Genomic DNA, 23,028 nt, shown 5'->3' with positions numbered 1-23,028 from the left:
GGAACAGCTTCTTCCCCTCAGCCATCATAGTTCTGAACAATCTATGAACCAACCAACACTACCTCGCTAATCCCTTTTTTATTGTTTATTTATATTGTAATGATTTGTTTATGTCTTGCACAATACTGATTTTGATAGAACAATTATATGGCTTCATTTGTTTGACATTTTTATACAGATAACTATAATTCTGTTACTTAGCAATTGTCCTTCCAATATCAGTTTTATCAGGATCTCTTCGAAGGTCCATTTTTGCAGGAAACGGGAGAGTATTACAAACAAGAAGCTTCAAATTTCCTTCAAGAGGCAAACTGTTCACAGTATATGGAAAAGGTATGCAATAAGCTCATGATTATTTTCAGCTGCTTTTAATAAATATCAGTTGGACCTTAACTCAAAGATGAGAATGTTCAGTGCACTAATGTTACTGCAGGTTTTAGCAAGATTGAAAGATGAAGAAGTTCGATGCCGAAAGTACTTGCATCCTAGCTCGTATGCCAAAGTGATTCACGAATGCCAGCAACGAATGGTAGCAGACCATCTGCATTTTCTACATGGAGAGTGCCAGAATATCATTAAGCAAGAAAGACGAGAAGGTGAGTAATGTCATCAGTTTATAGTTACTTGACTGTCAAAAGGTTTTTGTTTTGTCATTGGTCTGTACAAAATAGGATTAGGATTTTTTTTTTTCTTACTTCCCCACCAGTTAGCTCACTAGGTCCATTTCTTTGCAATTAATTTCTTCCTCATCAAAGTGATTGCACAAGTAATTATGTCAGTGACATTACTTCCTTGTTGCAAGCTTCATTCGCCTCTCATTTTATTCTAACTTAACCTTACCTCTACTATTATATCATTAGGAGCTAATTTCAAGATTTTTCCAACTTGTAAACTTGGCCCACTCACCTGAAATTATTTAAAACTCCTTCCATATGCATGGGATTGATGCTAATAACTTTCAGTCCTTAAATTCTGCAACTCTGTCCACATGTCTGATAATCGGGCTGCCAGTGAACTGGAATTTTGCCCAGCAAAAATTTGAGACGGATCCAGTTTATTCATCTGGCATCACATAACTTCATCTGCTTTTTCATTGCCTTGCTCAATTGTTTTCTCAAGTTGAACTACAACTATCATGTTTTTATACTGTGTTGTTAATGTTCCAAAATATGCAATTGTATGGAGATGCATACACATATTTTGGATCAAGTGACCAAAAGTGCCTGCAGGAGGAACGTGAGATCATGAGGTGTGTGGCATGTTGCTACGAAGTTTTATTTTACACTAAGGTTGAAAGTGTATGTGCTGCTTATCATGAAGATCCCATGTTTTCATAACATTGCCTGTTTCTGCCATTACTCATTGATCAGTGTTTATTTCTTCTGTGCATTCCAGTTGGAACCTCCAAGCTTCAACATCAACAATAATTTTTCAAAGTTCTTCTGCCCTCACTTCTGTAGGAGCTTGACTTTAACTACTAGAGCTCAGCGGTTACTATCCTCAAATGTGTATTCCACGTATAACTTCTTTTTATTTCAGATTGTCGGCGTCTGCAGTTTTCACTCATTTGATAAAGCTTGACATTTATTATCTACTTCTCATTGACAAACTACTGTATAAGTGGCTGGAGAGGCCAGTTAGCCGCAAGGACGCTGTCCAGCTGGAATTTTGTGCCATCTTTTATCAGTATATTTTTAGAAATTAAAAATGACCCTGTGAACATTTGAGGTTAATATACTTTGAATTATTAATTCTAACAATTACCAGAGAGGCGACCACATTTTGATGTTTTGGACTCTATAGTAAACTGGTTCTTTTTGCTACTCATATTAGAAGTCATTTTCTCTCTTGTTGACCAGTAACAACTTATGCTTTTTCCCCACTCCATCTCCACTTCCATATTCAAGCAGATATGGCAAACATCTATATTTTACTTCGCGCAGTTTCAAATGGTTTACCTCACATGATCCAAGAGCTTCAGAATCATATTCATGATGAGGGCCTTAGATCCATCAGTAACCTCTCTCAGGAAAATGTAAGTATTTCTTGAGGATTCCTTGTCCTTATCATTAAAGCATATTGAGCTTTACTTGTTTACGGTTTGGAGACAATGCTGTGATGTGTACAATTTGCAGTCTCATTCATCAGATTGTTTGTAGCTTATGCATATGATTACAGTAGTTATGAATGAGATTGTTTCTCTTCCTGTGGTGTAATGGCCTTCTTTTCCATTAACAAGTTACTCTTTAAAAGAAAGCAAATCAGCTTGAAAAATAATACCATACACTTATCTGCAGTTGTCATATTCACTATTTTGTATTTCAGTGACTCTTTGATTATTCAGTCAAAAATGAAGCACCCATAATCCTTCCAAATATTACCTCTTTTAAATTCATTGATTTTTGGGAAGTTTTCATTGTCTTAAACAAAGAGGATCTAAGTAATTTGGAATAACACCTTGTAAAATCATTTAGTTCACACCCAAGGTTCTGTATCCAATCTCAGTTAAGGACTAGAGATTGAACATTCACTTGACTCTAAAGGGCAACACTGAGCTATATTCAAACCTCTTCCCAATTATGACATGAAATTCCATTGGGTTTTATTTCTGAATTGGCACAATGTGTTTGCCTACAATCATTCAACCAAAGCAAGTCACACATCTCTCCTGATGGTTACAAAATATTGCTCTATGCAAAATGGGTGTCTCAATTATCAATAAATATATAGCCAGCTGTCCTGTGGAAGTTGTGTGTTTTCAGAATGTCTTAGTTAATAGAAGATTTTATCAATATGTATGTAGATAAGTGTCAAAACTTTCACAGAAGTTAGATAGACTTTCAGGGAATAATGTGGACAGCTACAGTAAAATCTGAAACTGTCCCAACAATTGTAAGTCTTAACAGTTTTCCTTTAACAGATTTATTTTACTGCATGCAGTTTAGCCTCTTCATTTAAGCAAGAATATATCTACAATAAAGAGGGCTGAAAATAGTCTCACCATTGATTCATTGGGTTTAAAATTTTGTCCAATGTTCATTGTAGTTTAAGAATTGAATCTTTAAGGTTAGAATTGAATCTGCCTCCACGATGACCCCTGCTTGTACATTCCAGGCCCTCCATGCTGTGTCCTCATCACCTTGGGTTACTTTACCAATGATCTTCATTCTGTACCTCTTGGTCCTTGATCCTTCCATCAATGGAGACAGTTTCTCTCTACCTCTCTCTGTTCCAAGAACAACAACCACTGCTTCTTTAGTTTAGCCACCTAATGAGTCCCTCAACACTGAAATCATTTTGCGCCTTCCGTAAGGCTTTATATCTTTCTTTCTTTATTAATCTTTTTATTGATTTAGAGAAAACATATATACAGACAAAGGGAGAATTATCTTCAATATATATATCAGCAACAATATAAACAAAAGATGAAATTGATACTATCATAATCATAGTAATAAGCAAATATGCAATATATAATAAAAAAGGACAACTAATTCTCCTCTTATCAATTCATAAGGAGAGGGGAAAAAAGCTTTAAATTCAAAATGAAAGGAAAAAAACCCCTACTGCACTAAAAAAAAGGGGCGGTCCATTTGGAGGATACAGCCAAGAAAAAAGGAAAGACTTTCTGATCAAATCTAAAACTTCGAAAAAAAATAAAATAACTGGAAGAGTAATAAATCAAATCAAATGAAAATATAAAATAAAAGGTCGCCATATTTGCTCAAATGTAAAGGGTGTATCAAATGTCCGACTTCTTATTTTCTCTAAACGTAAACAGGACATAATGGAGGAAAGCCAATAAAAGACTGTAGGTGGATTAGAATCCTTCCACTTCAATAAAATGGCTCTCCTTGCCAATGAAGTCGAAAAGGCTATCATACATTGAGCGGAAACAAGAATATTTCCAGCTTCCGATGGGATAATCCCAAAAATTGCCGTAAGTAAATTAGGTTGTAAATCCAGATCCAAGACTTTTGCTAGCATTTTAAAAACACCTCTCCAAAAGTTACCTAGCTTTATACAAGACCAAAACATATGAGTTAAAGTGGCCACCTCAATATTACATCTGTCACAAACAGGATTAATATTGGAAAAAATACGTGCTAGTTTATCCTTTGACATATGGGCCCTATGCACTACCTTGAACTGTATCAAGGAATGACGGGCACAAATAGATGAGCTATTAACCAAATGAAAAATTTTACTCCATTGATTATCTGAAAATGACTCTTGAACTTCCAATTCCCAGGCACATTTAATTTTATTGTTAGATGTCATTCGTAAATTCAATATCCGTGTATAAATTATAGCTATCAGCCCTTTTTGAAGTGGTTTATGCTGAAAAAGAGCATCTGTCATATTAAGTGGCTAAACAGAAGGGTAATTTGGCAACAGACCATGTAAAAAATTCCTAATTTGTAAATATCTTAAAAAGTGTACATTAGATAAGTCATATTTATCCTCTAACTGAGAAAAAGACATTAAACAATCCCCTAAAAACAAACCTGAAAAAGTTATTATTCCCTTGGTTTTCGAAATTAAAAAGGCCTTATCCAAAATTGATGGTTTAAAAAAATAATTGAGATGGATATTACTAGAAAGAATAAAATTATTTAACTCAAAAGATCTATGAAACTGAAACCAAATTCTTAATGTATGTTTAACAATGGGATTAAAATCTTGTCCACTAATCTTAGAAAATAAAAAGGGAAGAGGAGCTCCCAGTAAAGAGGCCAAAGAGAACCCCTTCACTGAGTTTTCCTCCAAATCCAACCATGAAGGACATTCATGTATATCTGAATAGTGAATCCATAAAGTAATGTATCGAATATTAATTGCCCAGTAATACATTTTAAAATTTGGCAAAGCCGTACCACCATTCTTTTTTAATTTCTGCGGTAAGGGTGTACTCAATCTGGGATTTTTATTGTTCCAAATATAAGATAAGATTATAGGATCTATTCTGTCAAAAAACGTTTTCGGAACAAAGGAAGGAACTGCCTGAAATATATATAAGAATTTAGTAAAACTATCATTTTAATAGCATTAATTTGATCTATTAATGATAATATCATGGGCGACCATTTAGAAAGCATTTGTTTGGTGTATTCAATTAATGGGAAAAAAATTATATTTATAGAGGTCCTTAAAATTTTTGGTAATTTTAATACCAAGATAGGTAAAGTGATCTTTAGCAATACTACAAGGTACTTGATGATTTGGATCCAAGTAATTATTAATAGGAAATAATTCACTTTTATGTAAATTTAATTTATACCCAGAAAAACTACTGAATTCAGAAATATAAATAACATAAAAGGAATAGATCTTCTAGGATCTGAAATATAAACTAACAGGTCATTGGCACATAGCGAAACCTTATGTATTTTGTCACCCCTCTTAATACCCTGAACAGTATTAGAATTGCTAAGAGCAATAGCAAGGGGTTCTAAAGCCAAGTTAAATAATAGAGGGCTAAGAGGACATCCCTGCCGAGTACCCCAATATAATCTAAAATACGGAGATTTTTGATTATTAGTTATAACTGCAGCCATAGGGGCATGATAGATCAACTTGATCCAGGAAATAAATCCTGGGCCAAAATTAAATCTTTCCAAAACCTCAAATAAGTAAGACCACTCCACCCTATCAAAGGCTTTCTCTGCATCAAGAGAAACAACACATTCAGATTCTTTAGATGGAGAAGAGTGAATAATGTTTAATAGTCTTTGAATGTTAAAATGTGAATATCTATTTTTAATAAATCCAGTTTGGTCATTGGAAATAACAGTAGGTTATTAGCCAAGATCTTAGAAAGAATTTTAAAATCCACATTCAATAGAGAGATTGGTCTATAGGAAGCGCATTCAGATAAATCTTTATCTTTTTTAGGATAAGAGATTGAAACTTCTTAAAAAGTTTTCGGGAGAGTCCCAGAGGATGTAGAATCAGTGAAAATTTGACATAAATGAGGTGTAAGTGTATCAGTGAAAAACTTATAAAATTCCACTGTATATCCATCCGGTCCCAGAGCCTTAGCTCATTGGAAAGAGGATATAGCCCTTGCTATTTCCTCTTGTTTAATAGGTGCATCTAATGTATTCATATCTTGAATAGAAATTTTAGGTATATTCAATTTTTGCAAAAATCTACTCATAAAAGTAATATTGTCTGAAAATTCAGATTTATAAAGATTAGAGTAGAAATCCATAAATATCTTATTAATTTCATAAGGATCTACCGTTTCAGTTCTATCAGGTCTTCGTATTTTCAGGATCTGTCTTCTAGCCATATTTACTTTTAACTGACCAGCAAATAATTTGCCTGACTTGTCTCCATGTACATAAAATTGGTTTTGGATTTAAGAAGTTGCTGTTCAATGGGAAAAAGTCAAAAGCAAATCATGCTGTGTTTGGAGTTCCACCCTTTCCTTAAAGAGACCTTCACGAGGCATTACTGAATAAACTTAGATTAAATTATGAGGACATGCAGTCCTCTTTTATTGTCAATTAGTAATGTATCCATTAAGAAATGATACAATGTTCCTCCAGAATGATATCACAGAAACACAAGGCAAACCAAGACTTAAAAAAACTGACAAAAATCACATAATTATAACTTACAGCTACAACAGTCCAAAGCAATACTGTAATTTGATAAGAACGGGCACGGTAAAAAAAAAAATCTTGAAGTCCCATCATCTCACGCAGACTGTAGAAGGAAGAAAAACTCTGTTCCTGCCATGAACGTCCAGCATCGCAAACTTGCCGATGCAGCACCCTGGAAGCACCCAACCACAGCCGACTCTTGAGTCCGTCCGAAAACTTCGAGCCTCCGACCAGCCCTACGACACCGAGCACCATCTCTGCCGAGTGCTTCGGCCCTGGCAATAGGCAAAGCCAAGGATTTGGGGTCTTCCCCTCCGGAGATTCTCGACTGCACAGTAGCAACGGCAGCGACGCAGGCATTTCAGAAGTTTCTCCAGATGTTCCTCCGTGCTTCTTACGTCTGTCCCCATCAAATCAGGATTGTGCACGGTACCTACTTACAGATACAATACAATATCATTTCGGAGCAGCCGTGTGCACTCTTTATCTATTTCTTTAATCCTATTAGTACTCAGTAAAAGTTCTGCCTTAGTTTTCCTTCTTAAACCTACTGAGTATGAAATTTAAACACAAGGAATTCTGCAGATGCTGGAGATTCAAGCAACACACATCAAAGTTGCTGGTGAACGCAGCAGGCCAGGCTGCATCTCTAGGAAGAGGTACAGTCGACGTTTCAGGCCGAGATGCTTCGTCAGGACTAACTGAAGAAAGAACTAGTAAAAGATTTAAAAGTGGGAGGGGGAGGGGGAGATCCAAAATGATAGGAGAAGACAGGAGGGGGAGGGATGGAGCCAAGAGCTGGACAGGTGATTGGCAAAAGGAGTATGAGAGGATCATGGGACAGGAGGCCCAGGGAGAAAGAAAAGGGGAGGGGGGGAAGCCCAGAGGATGGGCAAGGGGTATAGTCAGAGGGACAGAGGGAGAAAAAAGGAGAGAGAGAGAGAGTGTGTGTGTGTGTATATAAATAATGGATTGGGTACAAGGGGGAGGTGGGGCATTAGAGGAAGTTAGAGAAGTCACTGTTCATGCCATCAGGTTGGAGGCTACCCAGATGGAATATAAGGTGTTGCCCATCCTCTGGGCTTTCCCCCCCTCCCCCTTTTCCTTCTCCCTGGGCCTCCTGTCCCATGATCCTCTCATACTCCTTTTGCCAATCACCTGTCCAGCTCTTGGCTCCATCCCTCCCCTTTCTGTCTTTTCCTATCATTTTGGATCTCCCCCCCCCCTCCCACTTTTAAATCTCTTACTAGCTGTTTCTTCAGTTAGTCCTGACGAAGGGTCTCGGCCTGAAACGTTGACTGTACCTCTTCCTAGAGATGCTGCCTGGCCTGCTGCGTTCACCAGCAACTTTGATGTGTGTTGCTTAAGTATGAAATTATCTGTCCCCTAAGAAATGATTTCGTAGAATCCCAAATAACCAAATTTGACATTCGCTCTGTTGTATTTAATTCAAAAAAATAGAGAAGTTTGCTCTTTAGTAAAATTTACAAAGGTTGCATCTTGTAACAACGAAACATTAAATCTCCACTGAGATAGCTGAATATTATCAGAAAACTTCAAAGTTAGTTTCATAGGTGCATGATCCGACAACGCAGTCACATCATACGCACGCTCAGCAATAGAGGGCACCAATCGCGTGTCCAGCAAAAAATGATCAATTCTTGAATATTTATGCTATACATGTGGGGGAAAAAAAATCTTTTTCTTTAGAGTGTTTAAATCTCCAAATATCTACCAAACCGTATTCTAATAAAAAAGAATTAATACAAGTCGCAGCTTTATTAGGAAGCGATGGATTGGTGGACGATCTGTCAATTGACGGATTAAGACAGCAGTTAAAGTCACCGCCCATAATCAACTTATACTCATTTAAATTCGGCAATACAGAAAACAGCTTCTTAAAAAATTCAGGGGTATCTGTATTAGGTGCATATACACACAACCAAAGCCACCCTTTGACCACATAACAGACCAGTGACAATTAAATATCTTCCAATTAAATCAGTAACAGTATTAAAATGAACAAAAGGGATTTTAGAATTAATAAAACTAGATACCCCTCTTATTTTATTTACTGATAAAGAATGAAATAAGGGTCCCTTCCAAAATTGAAAACAAAAAGATTTTCATCCTGCCTGCGGACATGAGTCTCCTGCGCAAAAGTAATATCCGCATGAAGTGTTTTTAATTTCTTAAAAACCTTCCTGCACTTAATAGGTTGATTCATACAGTTTAAATTCCAAGATATTATATTAATTTTATTAAGATTCATATAACCATATAACAATTTCAGCACGGAAACAGACCATCTCAGCCCTTCTAGTCTGTGCCGAACTCATACTCTCACCTAGTCCCACCGACCTGCACTCAGCCCATGACCCTCCATTCCTTTCCTGTCCATATAGCTGTCCAATTTAACTTTAAACGACAACATCGAACCTGCCTCAACCACTTCTGCTGGAAGCTTGTTCCATACAGCTACCACTCTCTGAGTGAAGTTCCCCCTCATGTTGCCCCTAAACTTTTGCCCTTTAACTCTCAACTCATGTCCTCTTGTTTGTCCCCCACTCTCAATGGAAAAAGCCTATCCACGTCAACTCTATCTATCCCCCTCATAATTTTAAATACCTCTATCAAGTCCCCCCTCAACCTTCTAGACTCCAAAGAATAAAGACCCAACTTTTTCAACCTTCCTCTGTAAATTAGGAGATGAAACCCAGGTAACATTCTAGTAAATCTCTTCTGTACTCTCTCTATTTTGTTGACATTTCTCCTATAATTTGGTGACCAAAACTGTACACAATACTCCAAATTTGGCCTCACCAATACCTTGTACAATTTCAACATTATATCCCAACTCCTATACTCAATGCTTTGATTTATAAATGCCAGCATACCAAAAGCTTTCTTCACTACCCTATCCACATGAGATGCCACCTTCAGGGAACTATGCACCATTATTCCTAGATCACTCTATTCTACTGCATTCTTCAATGCCCTACCATTTACCATGTATGTCCTATTTTGATTAGTCTTACCAAAATGTAGCACCTCACATTTTTCAGCATTAAACTCCATCTGTCATCTTTCAGCCCACTCTTCTAACTGGCCTAAATCTGGCTGCAAGCTTTGAAAACCTACTTCATTATCCACAACTCCTTAGTGTCATCTGCATACTTACTCATCCAATTTACCAGCCCATCATCCAGATCATTGATGTATATGACAAATAACATTGGACCCAGGTCAGATCCCTGAGGCACACCGCTAGTCACCGGCCTCCAATCTGACAAACAGTTATCCACCACTACTCTCTGGTGTCACCCATCCAGCCACTGCTGAATCCATTTTACTACTTCAGTATTAATACCTAACGATTGAACCTTCCGTGTGGGACCTTGTCAAAGACCTTACTGAAGTCCATATAGACAACATCCACCGCTTTACCCTCGTCAACGTTCCTAGTAACTTCTTCAAAAAATTCAATAAGATTTGTCAAACATGACCTTCCCCACACAAATCCATGTTGACTGTTCCTAATCAGACCCTGTCTATCCAGATAGTTACATATACCATTTCTAAGAATACTTTCCATCAATTTACCCACCACTGACGTCAAACTCACAGGTGGATATTTGCTAGGTTTACTCTTCGAACCCTTTTTAAACAATGGAACAACATGAGCAATACGCCAATCCTCCGGCACCATCCCCATTTGTAATGACATTTGAAATATTTCTGTCAGAACCCCTGCTATTTCCACACTAACTTCCCTCAAGGCCCTAGGGAAAATCCTGTCAGGACCCGGAGACTTATCCACTTTTATATTCCTTAAAAGCTCCAGTACTTCCTCTTCTTTAATCATCATAGTTTCCTTTTTTTTTGTGTTTTTTAAATTTTATTTTTATTTGGATAAGGAATTCACAAGTATCATGTACTTTTTTCACATGTATAACCTTTTCCATTTTTTTAATATGTATAAAACTATAATTATTTATACATTCTTAAGTACACACTGAGAAATTAGACACTTAGATAATTATGTACAGTGGAAATTCTAATCTATTAGGCTAAGTAATGGTATTAATTGTTAAGAAAAATAGTAATAATAGTGGATTAGTAATAGTTTCCATATATCTCTTCTGGATCATTTCTTCTGGTCCAAAATGTTGTATGTAAGCCTATGTAACAACCATTGTAGGTGTTTATATCCTAACTTGTTCATATTTGCTCCTGCCCCCAAACATAATTATCCAATCCCTATGTACTTATTTACTTAATTTTATCATTTTTTATCCCTTACCCAAATCTTTTCCTTTACTTGTATTAATTCTCTATTTTCCAAAAAATAACAAAAACAGTGAACATTTAGACTAGGGGTGCTTACGTTAGCAATATTACTGTGTTGATGAGAAGAGCAGTATAAATCATTAGGAGAGTCATCTAAAGTCTGCTCGCATTGGGGTTATATATTCAATCCATTTATTTCAGATTTGATAAAATTTTTCTTTTTGAATTCTCAGGGAGTAAGCCAACTTTTCCATTTTAAATATTTCCAAGATAATTTCGTGCCAATCTTCTAATGTAGGTGGTTTTGGATTTAGCCACTTTCTAGTGATTGATTTCTTACTTGCCGCTAAAAGGGCCTGCAGCAACTTTATATCTTCCTTCTGTTCAAGAAACAATACGTGCCCCAAATAGAGTGTCTCAAAGTTCAGAGGTATCTGGGTCCTAAGTACCTTAACTAATGTTCTATGAATACCTTCCCAATATAGACTTAATTTAGGACAATCCCAGGAAATATGGAAATGATTTGCCTCCTTGGAGCCGCACCTTCGCCAACACATCGTGTTTGTATCTTTATATTTTTCCTGATATGGGGTCTTGAAGTATCTTATAATATTTTTCCAACAATGTTCTCTCCAAGTCAAAGAATTAGTCGAGGACCACTGAAAGCTGCAGATTTCCCCCCAAGCCTCCTCTGAAAGTACCAACCCCGTTTCTTTCTCCCACTTCTCTTTAATATATAATGTGTTTACATTTTTAGCATGGGAGAGTGCATTATATAATCAAGAAACTGATTTACTAGGTATTGAACCGCAAGCCAAATTAAGAATCTTGAAAAATTCTAATTCTACTGTTGATAGGTCTGTATATCTACAACTCTGGTTAACATAATTTTGTACTTGAAGGTACCTAAAAAAGTCATTGTGTTCTAGGCCATGTTTGTCCTGCAGGATTTGGAAACTTTGTAAAACTCTTTTATTTATAAATGAGAGGTAGGTTGTAAGACCTTTCTTTATCCATAGTTCAAATCTTTTATCTCCTCTGTTGGGAAGGAATTCGGTATCATATGCACACCATCTGAAGAGTTTTAACATGTTATTAATTCCACATGAATTAACCACCTTCTGCCATACTTTTAATGTAAGATTTATCCAACTGTTTTTAAATTTTTCCAATTGGGCCATCAATCCTTTGTCAGCTATTGAGGCCTGTAGAGGAAAACTGTCAACCAATCCAAATTCTATTTCCTTCCATCTAGCCTTATATTCCCTATTACACCAATATAACAGAGGGGTTATCTGTGAGGCATAAAAATAATTTCTCAGGCAAGGAAGAACCATACCTCCTCCTTCCTTCCCTAACTGTAAGGTGTTATATGGAATTCTAGGTTTCTTTCCTTGCCAAATGAAGCGGGAAATCCATTTGTCCCATTCCCTGAATTGATTATCATCCACCTCCACAGGTAAAGTACGGAAAAGATACAGTAACCGAGGAAGAATATTCATTTTTATAATATTTATCCTTGAATTTAAACTTAAAAAGGGGATAAGATTCCATCTATGCATATCTGCTTTTATCTCTGAGATTAATGGGCCATAATTTACCTGTGACAGCGTTGAAAGATCCTTCGGCAGGGTTATTCCTAAGTATTTTAATGATTTAGCTTCCCACTTAAGATCATATGTATCCTGCAATTTTTTGGATGGTGTATAATTTAGGGACATAACCTGCGTTTTCTTTACATTTATTTTATAACCTGATATTTTAATCATCATAGTTTCCATAACATCCCTACCTGTTTCCCTTGTCTTACACAATTCAATATCTCTCTCCTTAGTGAATACTGAAGAAAAGAAATTGTTCAGAATCTCCCCCATCTCTTTTGGCTCCACACATAGCTGTCCACTCTGATTCTCTAAGGGACCAATTTTATCCCTCACTATCCTTTTGCTATTAATAGAACGGTAGAAACCCTTGGGATTTATTTTCACCTTACTTGCCAAAGCAACCTCGTATCTTCTTTTAGCTTTTCTAATTTCTTTCTTAGGATTCTTTTTACATTCTTTATATTCCTCAAGCACCTCATTTACTCCATGCTGCTTATATTTATTGTAGATATCTTTCTTTTCCCAAACCAAGTTTCCAATATCCCTTGAAAACCATGGCTGTCTCAAACTTTTAACCTTTCCTTTCAACCTAACAGGAACATAAAGATTCTGTACTCTCGAAATTTCACCTTTAAATGACCTCCATTTCTCTATTACATTCTTCCCATAAAACAAATTGTCCCAATCCACTCCTTTTAAATCCTTTCGCATCTCCTCAAAGTTAGCCTTTCTCCAATCAAAAATCTCAATCCAAAATCTCAATCCTAGGGCCAGTCCTATCCTTCTCCATAATTACACTGAAACTAATTGTATTGTGATCACTGGACCCGAAGTGCTCCCCAGCAAATATCTCCGTCACCTGCCCTGTCTCATTCCCTAGCAGGAGATCCAACACTGCCCTTCTCTGGTTGGTACCTCTATGTGTTGCTGCAAAAAACTATCCAGCACACATTTTACAAACTCCAAACCATCCAGCCCTTTTACAGTATGGACTTCCCAGTCTATGTGTGGAAAATTAAAATCTCCCACAATCACAACCTTGTGCTTACTACAAATATTTAAAGTTTAATTTAAAAATTTTATAAAGTAAACTCATGTGCAGGCGCAAACTAGATCCGAAGAAAGGGTGAAGCATGACTCGATCAGAAAGAAAGGCAAGGTGACTGACAAAAAAACCCCTCAAGATTACCCAGTCAAAAAAAAACTAATCTAATAGATCCCCCCCTCCCCCAGAAACCGTCCAATAGGCGAACGGCATGCTATTCTTATAACTTTTAACCCGTCTCCAGATAACAGCCCCTGCTTACAAAGTAATACGTTACCACCACCAAAAAGACATAACAAAGAATACATAAAGAAGTAAACAGATTCCAAATATTTTCATATTATGTCTAACAATAGTTAAGACCGAATTAATGATGGCCATCTTAAATCCATTTAAAATACGCAACAATGTATTCAAAAAAAAGGATAAATCCAACCAACTAATATTAAAGACTTATAAATCAAAGAAAAAATAAGTAAATATATACATGTTAAATTCAAAACTACATTAACTATTAAAGCAAACAACAACAGATCTAAGTAAGTCAACCAAATCCATGTCTAAGCACTCATAAAACATGGAGCGAACTTTCATCGAAACAGTAACAACTCCCAACTAAAGATTAACTCAAATCAAAGAAAAAAATAAGTAAATCTATATATATTAAATCCAAAACTATATTAACTGTTAAAGCAAATAACAACAGATCTAAGTGAGTCAATCAAGTCCGTGTCTGGGCACTCATAAAGCGTGGAACGGCCTTTCATCAAAGCCGTTACAAACAACTCCTAGCTAAGGATCAACTTTTCAAATTGCTTATGAAGTGGACTTGAACTCCTTTATAAATTTTCAACTGTCTTCTGAAGAGTCAATCCATTTTAGACAAGCATTGGGTGAGGTAATCATCAGACGAGCCGGATAACACAGAGAAGGGCGACAGTTAATCTTAAAAAGTTCCACCATAACTTCCCGATATTTAATTCTTTCAGCATAAATCTTTGGAGTAAAATCTTCAACTATACGAATCTTAACTTTGTTGTAAATTAGCTTATCCCTTTTCCTTGCATCCCGAAGAATAGCTTCTTAGGTTGTAAAGTAATGCATTCGCAGAATTACAGGACGTGGTTTCATTTCAACTGAAGGCTTAGGACATCGAATTCGGTGAGCTCTCTCCAATACCGGACAGGCTTCAAGAATGTCACTAAAGAGTGAATATAACATGTCCAAAAAGAAACTTCAATGGCTCACCGGTTTCTGTATTTTCAGGCAAACCCAGAATGCGTAAATTCATCCTGCGACTTCTGCTTTCCAGATCAATCGTTTTCTTCTTAATTCTTGATAATTCCGAAGTAGTCTCATTAATTTTCTTTTCCATAAAAGACATCTTCAAATCCTGCTCTTTAATAGTTGACTCATTAACTCCTGTTCTCTTTCAATTCTATGAGTGCTCTGCTTAAGCGTCAGATATCGATCTTCCAGATTCTTCTAAGATTCCTGAACAGCGAGAATAGTTTTTTCAAGCGTTTCATTAGCGTTAGTCAATTTATCAATTTTGGTATCCACTGTACCGATCTTTGCATTAATAGCTTCTATTAAAGAGAGTATTCTTTTTGAAGTAGAAACTTCCTCTGATTTCTTTGTTTGTTGAGCTTCAGGAAGAGTTTTGCCACTTCGGTTCCAGATCGAATGTCAGCCATCGTAATTAAATTGTAAATCCTTCAGCAAAAATAATAAATCTTCAAACTTGAAACAAATCTAGCAGTGGAAAGTAAGTTGTGAAAGATGGAGCTACAACAAAAATGTCTTACTCCATGAGCTGCCAAGTGGAGACTCCCTGGCTTTATATCTTTCTAAAGTGTGGCAGCCAGCACTGAGCATAATACTCCAATTGTGTCCTGCATACTTGGTTATCTGGAGCTCCAGGCAGGCCACTGCTCTCCCAGTTGAAGCCCTGGGGCAGACTATTGGTTTCCCAAACAGAGCCCTGGGGCAGGCCACAGCACTCCCAGCTGGAGCGTATTTTTAAATTATAGAACTTGCTTTTATGCTCTGAAAAATCCCCCTTAGTGGCATTGAATAAACAATTGAATAAGGATGTTGCATCACATTAATTACAAAATATTTTGCAGTACTGAAGCAACTTTTTCCATTTTAGTATCCATGTTACCACATTTTCTATGAAGAAGCTTCACTGCAATTCCCTTGGTAATTAAGTCAACTTTACAGGACAAAACCACACACCCAACTCTGCTGTCCAAAATGTTTGCTGGTGAATATTAAGCCCTTGATCACTAACCAGCCTTTGAGCCAATGCCCCCTGCAACAATTCTGCTATGACACCACACTGTGTATTACTTTAAATTGTGTGGCTGATATGGATTAATGAACTGATAAAGAAATATAGTAGTGAAAGTCTTTTTATCATTACTAGTTATGATCATGTAGAATAATTTATATTCATGACATTTTATTCAAAATATATTCATAAAAGAAAGTTTCCATAAAATACACCTTAAAAGAAAAAGTTGGTGGTTCAGGCATCTTATTGTCCAAAACATCTCTGAGTGTTTCCTTCAGAAGGGAATAAAAATGGATGTTTATTAAATATTTATTTGTTGCATCAGAACTTAAACTTGTGCATTTTCTATTTTGGCAGTATTAACCAAATATTAAATGATAGAGATGGTAGGAAGCAGCTTTGTGGTTAGGATTGGGTACGATGAGTACTGTCTGGAGACTAATCAGGTGATGGAGTGATAGGAATCAGCTTTGTGGTTCGTTTTGGTATGGTGAGTTGTGTCTGGAGACCACCTCAGTAAAAGTGGAAAGAACAAGAATGAGTAAGACTAGACAAATATATATACAGAAATTATATGTGAGAGAACATCACAAAGTTGATGGAGAAGAGAGAGACAGTGAAAGCAGATATAGAAAGAGTGAGTACATGGAAGAAGGTCAGAAACATAAAGTTTTTAAAAATCTTTTGCTCACAGGCAATGCCATGGTGGAGAGAACTGAAAGTATTAAATGTTTGTATGATTTTTCCTTGGGTGGTCGACAGTGCTGAGGGACACAATTTGATGTAAAACCCTCAACTGTTAACACTTTCATGTGATTTTCCCATCTGATAGTATTAATTCTTCTGTTTTTTTTAAAATCAGATGCCTACGCTGTTTGTGGAATCTGTTCTTGAAGTTCACGGTAAATTTCTTCAACTTATCAGCTCAGTCCTTAATGGTGATCAGCATTTTATGAGTGCACTTGATAAAGTAAGTTGCTTAAAATAGTGAATAATTTGTGTAAGGATTTTATCTTAGAGCATTATTATCATTAACATGTCTGATTTAAAAATCTTGAGATCAGTGTTAGCTTCAGCAAGGAGCTAAATCACTAAAGAATCCACTTTCCCCCATGCCTGTTGCTCAAGTGTATGGGGACATTCAGAAGAACATCATGTTCCACATTTACACTAACAACATCCTGCTATATTTCACTGCCTCCATCGTCTTGAAATTGTCAAGCTGGTTGATTGAAATTTTGTACTAGTTGAGCGGAAATTCTTTCCAACCATATTTGCTGCTTCAATCCCACTGTTGTCAGACTTTTGAACGAATAAGAAGATACACTGTTGACCTCACGATCTACCTTATTATGATCTTGCACTTTATCGTTTATCTGCACTGCACTTTTTCAGTAGCTTTTACCCTTATTTTGTACTGCTATTGCTTTACCTTTTTCTAGCTCAATACACTTTGTAATAATTTGATCTGTATAAACAGTATGCAAGACAAACTTTTCACTGTACTGTGACAATAATAAACCAACATCAGTACTCTTGTCCCTGGTCCCTTCTGTAATCTCAGTTTGACAAACTCCAATTCTGACACTCCGAGCAATTTTCTAGAACTTAATTAGAATGTAAGCAAACTTCTGGTTAATTAGTACACTTCGGGACCAGTACATTTTGGCCCAATTAAGCGGCTGCTCTGATTAGCCGAAGTTTCATGGAAATAGTTAAAAAGTTATTTTTTAAAAATAGACAAAACTACCCTGTGAATTGAGTAAATTATGTATTTAAATGCTTCTATCAGTACTACCACAGTACCATAAAACTGTATTGGTTCCAAATTGTTATTGATGGAAGAATTCATCCAGTGTATGCTGCTGCATTCCTTTGGTTGACTGTAAATGAACAGAATCAGCGCAGACACCCAGTGTAGATGATGGATTGCCTTCATACAGTGCATCCTTCAAATCTTCATTTTCAGTGTAACATTCAAGATGATTGTGAATACCATCAACTGCTTCTGGCATCTCAAAGTGCAGTGAGCAAAATAGTTCTGAAATATCTTTCTGCTCATTTCTCACCACCTATCAGTGACAAAAACCTCTGCTTTTTGAACACAAGTGCGCACAACTGATGCTATTTAAAAACTGTTCAGCAGCAGTTTCCTGCCCCAGTTCAGCAGCATAGTCTCCCAAATAAGCGAAAGGAATCCTGGCAATTTTCTCGATTTGTTTTTGCTCTGTAAGAGTTGTCTCAAATAGGCGGCTTCCCTGATTAACTAATGGTCAAATTAACCAGAATCTACTGTATTTCAGGCTGAATAAGATCCCAAATATGTATTGATACAATTGCTAAAACTGCCTGTTTTTAGCAGTTTAACAAAAATTGGGAACTTTTTTCCCTCAATAAGACTGGACAGATCATTGACCTCCTTTCTGTTGACTTGTTGATTTCTGGATTGGAGCTTTCCAAAGATTCACAGTCACCTATGAAAAAATGTAGAAGCCAGCTTCTTAGCTTGAGACCATACCTGTGAATTCTAAACTCACCATCATGGGGAACAGGTGACTACAGATGCAGGAATTTAGATCAGGTAGCAAACTACTTAAGAACTCAGTAGGACAGGTAGCATCTGCAGAGGAAAAAGAGCATTTGGCATCTGGACTGAAAGAGTAGAGGGGAAAGGGCCAGTATAAAAACATGATGGAGTAGAGTGGGTGGATCTTGGTGAAGGGGTTGATTGGCAGATGAAATCAGGTGGGAGAGGGAAGGGTAGAATTTGTGATAGAGGCTGGGAGGTAGAGGCACCCAAGGGCTGTCGATTATGGCATCTGATTTTAAAAAAAAGATGAAGAGGAGCTTAATAAGGAACATAAGATGGGTGATGGGAATAGTAAGATTCCTCAATTTTAATTGCTCCAGTGCTGACAGTTGTGGATTTAATTTCCAGGGTGCAAAACCTGAGAATTTCCACAGTAAACTCCAGAATTTCCATTCAAAACTCCTTGGCTTCTCTACCTTTTAAAATTATCATTCAAACTTATCCCCATAGCCAAGCATCTGCCCTAATATCCTGACGAAAGGGTCTCGGCCTGAAACGTCGACTGCACCTCTTCCTACAGATGCTGCCTGGCCTGCTGCGTTCACCAGCAACTTTGATGTGTGTTGCTTGAGTTTCCAGCATCTGCAGAATTCCTGTTGTTTGCCTTAATATCATGTTTCTCTGACAAACTAAATCAAAGCACAAAACAAACACCTGGAGGAACTCAGTGGGTCAGGCCGCATCTGAGAGGGAAATGGATAGTTTTTGTTTTGGGGTTGATACCTTTCATCTGAGACCAGATCTGACCCTTATCTCTGTCTGACTTACGGCTATTTTCCCTTCCAGCTGCTGGTTTTTTTTTGGTGATACAGTAGCTGCAAGTACGGTAGAATTCCAAAAATCCAGCACACTAGTGACTTTGATGCCAGATTGGCAGATTTTACAGGCTTATGGATGTTATTTCCATTAATACACCAATATGCTTTGTTCAGATGTTATGCAATAGTAAATTTTCTAATGAGCCATTGAAATCAAAAGGAGTGCGGGAACCGGACTCTTGAGTTTAAAAGGAGCCTGGGAATGGGTATTCCATAAGTGTAAAGAAACAATGGGAAGCAATCAGATGATCCAGATGCTGAACCACCAGTATTTCATAAAAATTGGCTTGCTGATAATCGGCTTGCTGTATTGCTTGAGATGAGTAAGAAGCCCAGGAATCAGATTTGAACCCATTCATTGAGCTACTACTTCTGTTGATGCTGTTTTGGACTGAATGAAGAATCATATGGCACCAAGTTTCTTTAAATTACTGCATGGAATTCCTCCCATTTTGGCTCTGAATGGTATTCTGAAACTCCAAAGATATAAAGCAGGAATTAAGAAAGTACCTCTTCAAAATATGTTTTGCCTTGGGTCTTGAGATGTTCTGATACTGTAACCAGCAGTTATTTGAAATTATCTGCTCAGGTCTATGGTGTGGTTGCTTTTGTACTCTAGCAAGATGTAAAATTTTAAACAGAAAATTCGGCTTCTCTCTGTGGAAGGTGTTTTAGTGACCTCTGGTGGTGGAATCCCAGACTGTTTTCCTTGGATTTGTGTTGGTCATGAAATCCTGCTTGCTAAAATAAATTGCAATTGGTCCTGGTCAGAGATTATGAACAGTTGATTTTTGTGTTTTCATCCTCTTTGACAGCGGTCCCCAACCACCGGGCCGCAAAGCATGCGCTCCGGGCCGCGAGGAAATGATATGATTTGGCGATATGAGTCAGCTGCACCTTTCCTCATTCCCTGCCATGCCCACTGTTGAGCTTGAATGCGCAGAAGGTCATTACACACGCATCATCCATGTCAGCGCGGGAAGGAGATCAACTCCTCGAGCTTGCAAATGACGGCGGGCTGAAAAGCATATTTGATATAACATCTCTGCCGGTATTCCGGATCAAAGTCAAGGCTAAATATCTTGAGATAGCCACGAAAGCACTGAAAATGTTGCTTCCATTTCCAACATATCGCTGCAATGAATGCAATGAAAACTATATTGCAGAATAGACTGGACATAAGGAACCCCCTTTGAGTATCGCTGTCTCCCATCACCCCTTGATAGGACCGTCTTGTTGCAGGGAAACAAGCCCAGGGCTCCCACTGATTCAGCGATATTGGTGTGTTGCAATGATTTTATATGTTCATACGGGGAAAATATGTGCTGTGTGTTTAATATCCAAACGTTACTTGAAATGCTATGATGCTATTGACTTATAAGTGACTTATATAACCATATAACAATTACAGCACGGAAACAGGCGATCTCTGCCCTTCTAGTCCGTACCGAACGCTACCTCACCTAGTCCCACTGACCTGCACTCAGCCCATAACCCTCCATTCCTTTCCTGTCGATATACCTATCCAATTTTTCTTTAAATGATAATATCGAACCTGCCTCTACCACTTCTGCTGGAAGTTCGTTCAACACTTACTTCAGGCTCCCCTGATAATTGACTTATCGCTATATTCATGCGAGGAAAATATGCGCTGTGTGTTTAATATTAAATTCGTTAGATAAACCCATTTAGAAACGAAATTGAGTGTACTAGCCACTTATCACCTATATTCTGGTGGTGATTAACCCCCCCCCCACCCCCGAACAGAATCGCCAAAAACGATTTGTAGAAAAGAATCGGCACATACACGCATGCGCACTGGTGCCCACGCAAAGCTTCATGGTCATTGTAGTCTTTCTCGGGGTAAACCCAACGTATTCGACTGCTGCTCTTGTTCGTTGGCAACCCTACGTTCCCCCGTCACCCCCGGTCAGCTGGTCCGCAAGAATGTTGTCAATGTGAAACCGGTCCACAGTGCGAAAAAGGTTGGGGACCCCTGCTCTTTGGCAAAGTCACTTGGTATGTTTAAATTTTAAAACATTTTCACAACAGAACCTATTGGAAATGGAGCATAATTTGAATGTGTCTGATGCATTACTCGAATGTTTGTTAACTCACAGTTGCATAGCGTACAACAAAATTTCAGTTGTGCGTGTATATCAGTGTATCTTAATAAGGTTTATTATCAGTTGAAGTTTTCTTGATGGACATTATGTATTCATCAAAGAAGAGCTATATATTTCAGTTTTGCTAGCTATTAGGTAATTGTACAAAGTTATGCAGTGCACCACATTTTCTATCTGAGCACTCATATTACTGGAGCCCTAAATACTGAGATTTTTACCCAAAACTACCTTGCTTTATACCTCTTCAAGGAATTCTTTAAACCTAGTTATATAACCAAGCAGCTGCCTAAAAAAATTCAAATGGCCTGATTCCACTGGCAGAGCTGGAGAGTGTGAACTGGATTTGCTTTTGGCCCTTAATGTGAAAACAATATGCTTTTCTCAATACGATTTCAGTAGCATTCTTCTAAGGATGATGGAGAAGTTTGATTATCTGCTTTCATGATCAAAAGAGCTTTTTTTAAAACTAAATTTACACATATCCCTTCTGTATGTTGGTTTGGATTTCACTGAGTTGTAACTTGATTTTTTAAAAGTAACAATGAAGGAAAATGATAGTGTTGTGTTCTTGTGGAAATATTCTCTGAAGCATTTATATTTGGTCTTGCAGGCTCTAACATCAGTAGTCAACTATAGGGAGCCCAAGTCGTCTTGCAAGGCTCCTGAACTGGTAAGTATGACGAGCATAAGAAACTACATTTACCTGTCACCTCTTTGATTGAATATCTGGAAGACATGTTTAAAAAAAAGTCTCCACGTTTTGCATTTATGTTCTGAACAAACATTGACAGTTGCAGGAAGGCTTATGTATCCTCAAAGTAATTCCTGATCTGGAGAAAATAAAATGTTGCAGATACTGGAATTCTGATGAATGAGTTCTGGGAATTGCCTGCAGATCAAGCACATTTGTAGTGAATGACCAACTGAAATTCAATATTCCTTTTAAGCAGGGGTTCTAACCTTTTTTGTGCCAATAACTGAGGGGTCTGTGGACCCCAGGTTGGGAACCCCTGCTTTAAAGCCATTTTTTTCACTGCCCTTCCAAGAATGCTGCAGCATCACATTTACCTGTTGCTGCAGGATCATGATGCCTTTGAGTTGTGTTTTGTCTTCTGCTTCCCTTATGATTTCGTCATTTAAAAATGGAGCTAACAGTCTTTAGTGGCAGCCATGAATTATACTTGACCCTTGGTTAGCTTTTCTCAGCCAAAGCTGCAAGGGAGACTATCTAATTTTACAGGTTTCCTGGTTATATAACTTTTTAGGAGCATCTGTTTACAGAAATTGCTGATGGTTGTGATGCAAACACGAGGAATTCTGCAGATGTGGAAATTCAAGCAACACACATCAAAGTTGCTGGTGAATGCCAAGATGGGTAAGGGGTATAGTGAGAGGGACAGAGGGAGAAAAAGGAGAGAGAGAGAGAGAAAGAATGTGTATATAAATAAATAACGGATGGGGTACGAGGGGGAGGTGGGGCATTAGCGGAAGTTTGAGAAGTCAATGTTCATGCCATCAGGTTGGAGGCTACCCAGGCGGAATATAAAGTGGAGTTCCTCCATCCTGAGTGTGGCTTCATCTTTACAGTAGAGGAGGCCGGGGATAGACATATCAGAATGGGAATGGGACGTGGAATTAAAATGTG

General features: G+C 37.5%; 1 protein-coding gene across 1 annotated transcript in view; it reads left to right on the top strand.

Annotated features, from left to right (window-relative positions):
* The window catches only part of cul2 (cullin 2), a 75,255-nt gene that overhangs the window by 30,936 nt on the left and 21,291 nt on the right, over window positions 1-23,028 (top strand). Inside the window, exons 8-12 of the mRNA XM_072253988.1 lie at window positions 223-333; window positions 434-596; window positions 1,911-2,035; window positions 16,712-16,819; window positions 21,994-22,053. Of these exons, the coding sequence (XP_072110089.1) occupies window positions 223-333; window positions 434-596; window positions 1,911-2,035; window positions 16,712-16,819; window positions 21,994-22,053 (567 nt within the window). The remainder of the gene's footprint in view (window positions 1-222; window positions 334-433; window positions 597-1,910; window positions 2,036-16,711; window positions 16,820-21,993; window positions 22,054-23,028) is intronic.

Source organism: Mobula birostris, chromosome 3 (assembly GCF_030028105.1).
Source record: "Mobula birostris isolate sMobBir1 chromosome 3, sMobBir1.hap1, whole genome shotgun sequence".
NCBI classification, from domain to species: domain Eukaryota; kingdom Metazoa; phylum Chordata; class Chondrichthyes; order Myliobatiformes; family Myliobatidae; genus Mobula; species Mobula birostris.
Note: the sequence above shows the minus strand (reverse complement) of the source record. Positions and strands in the feature narration are given on the sequence as shown.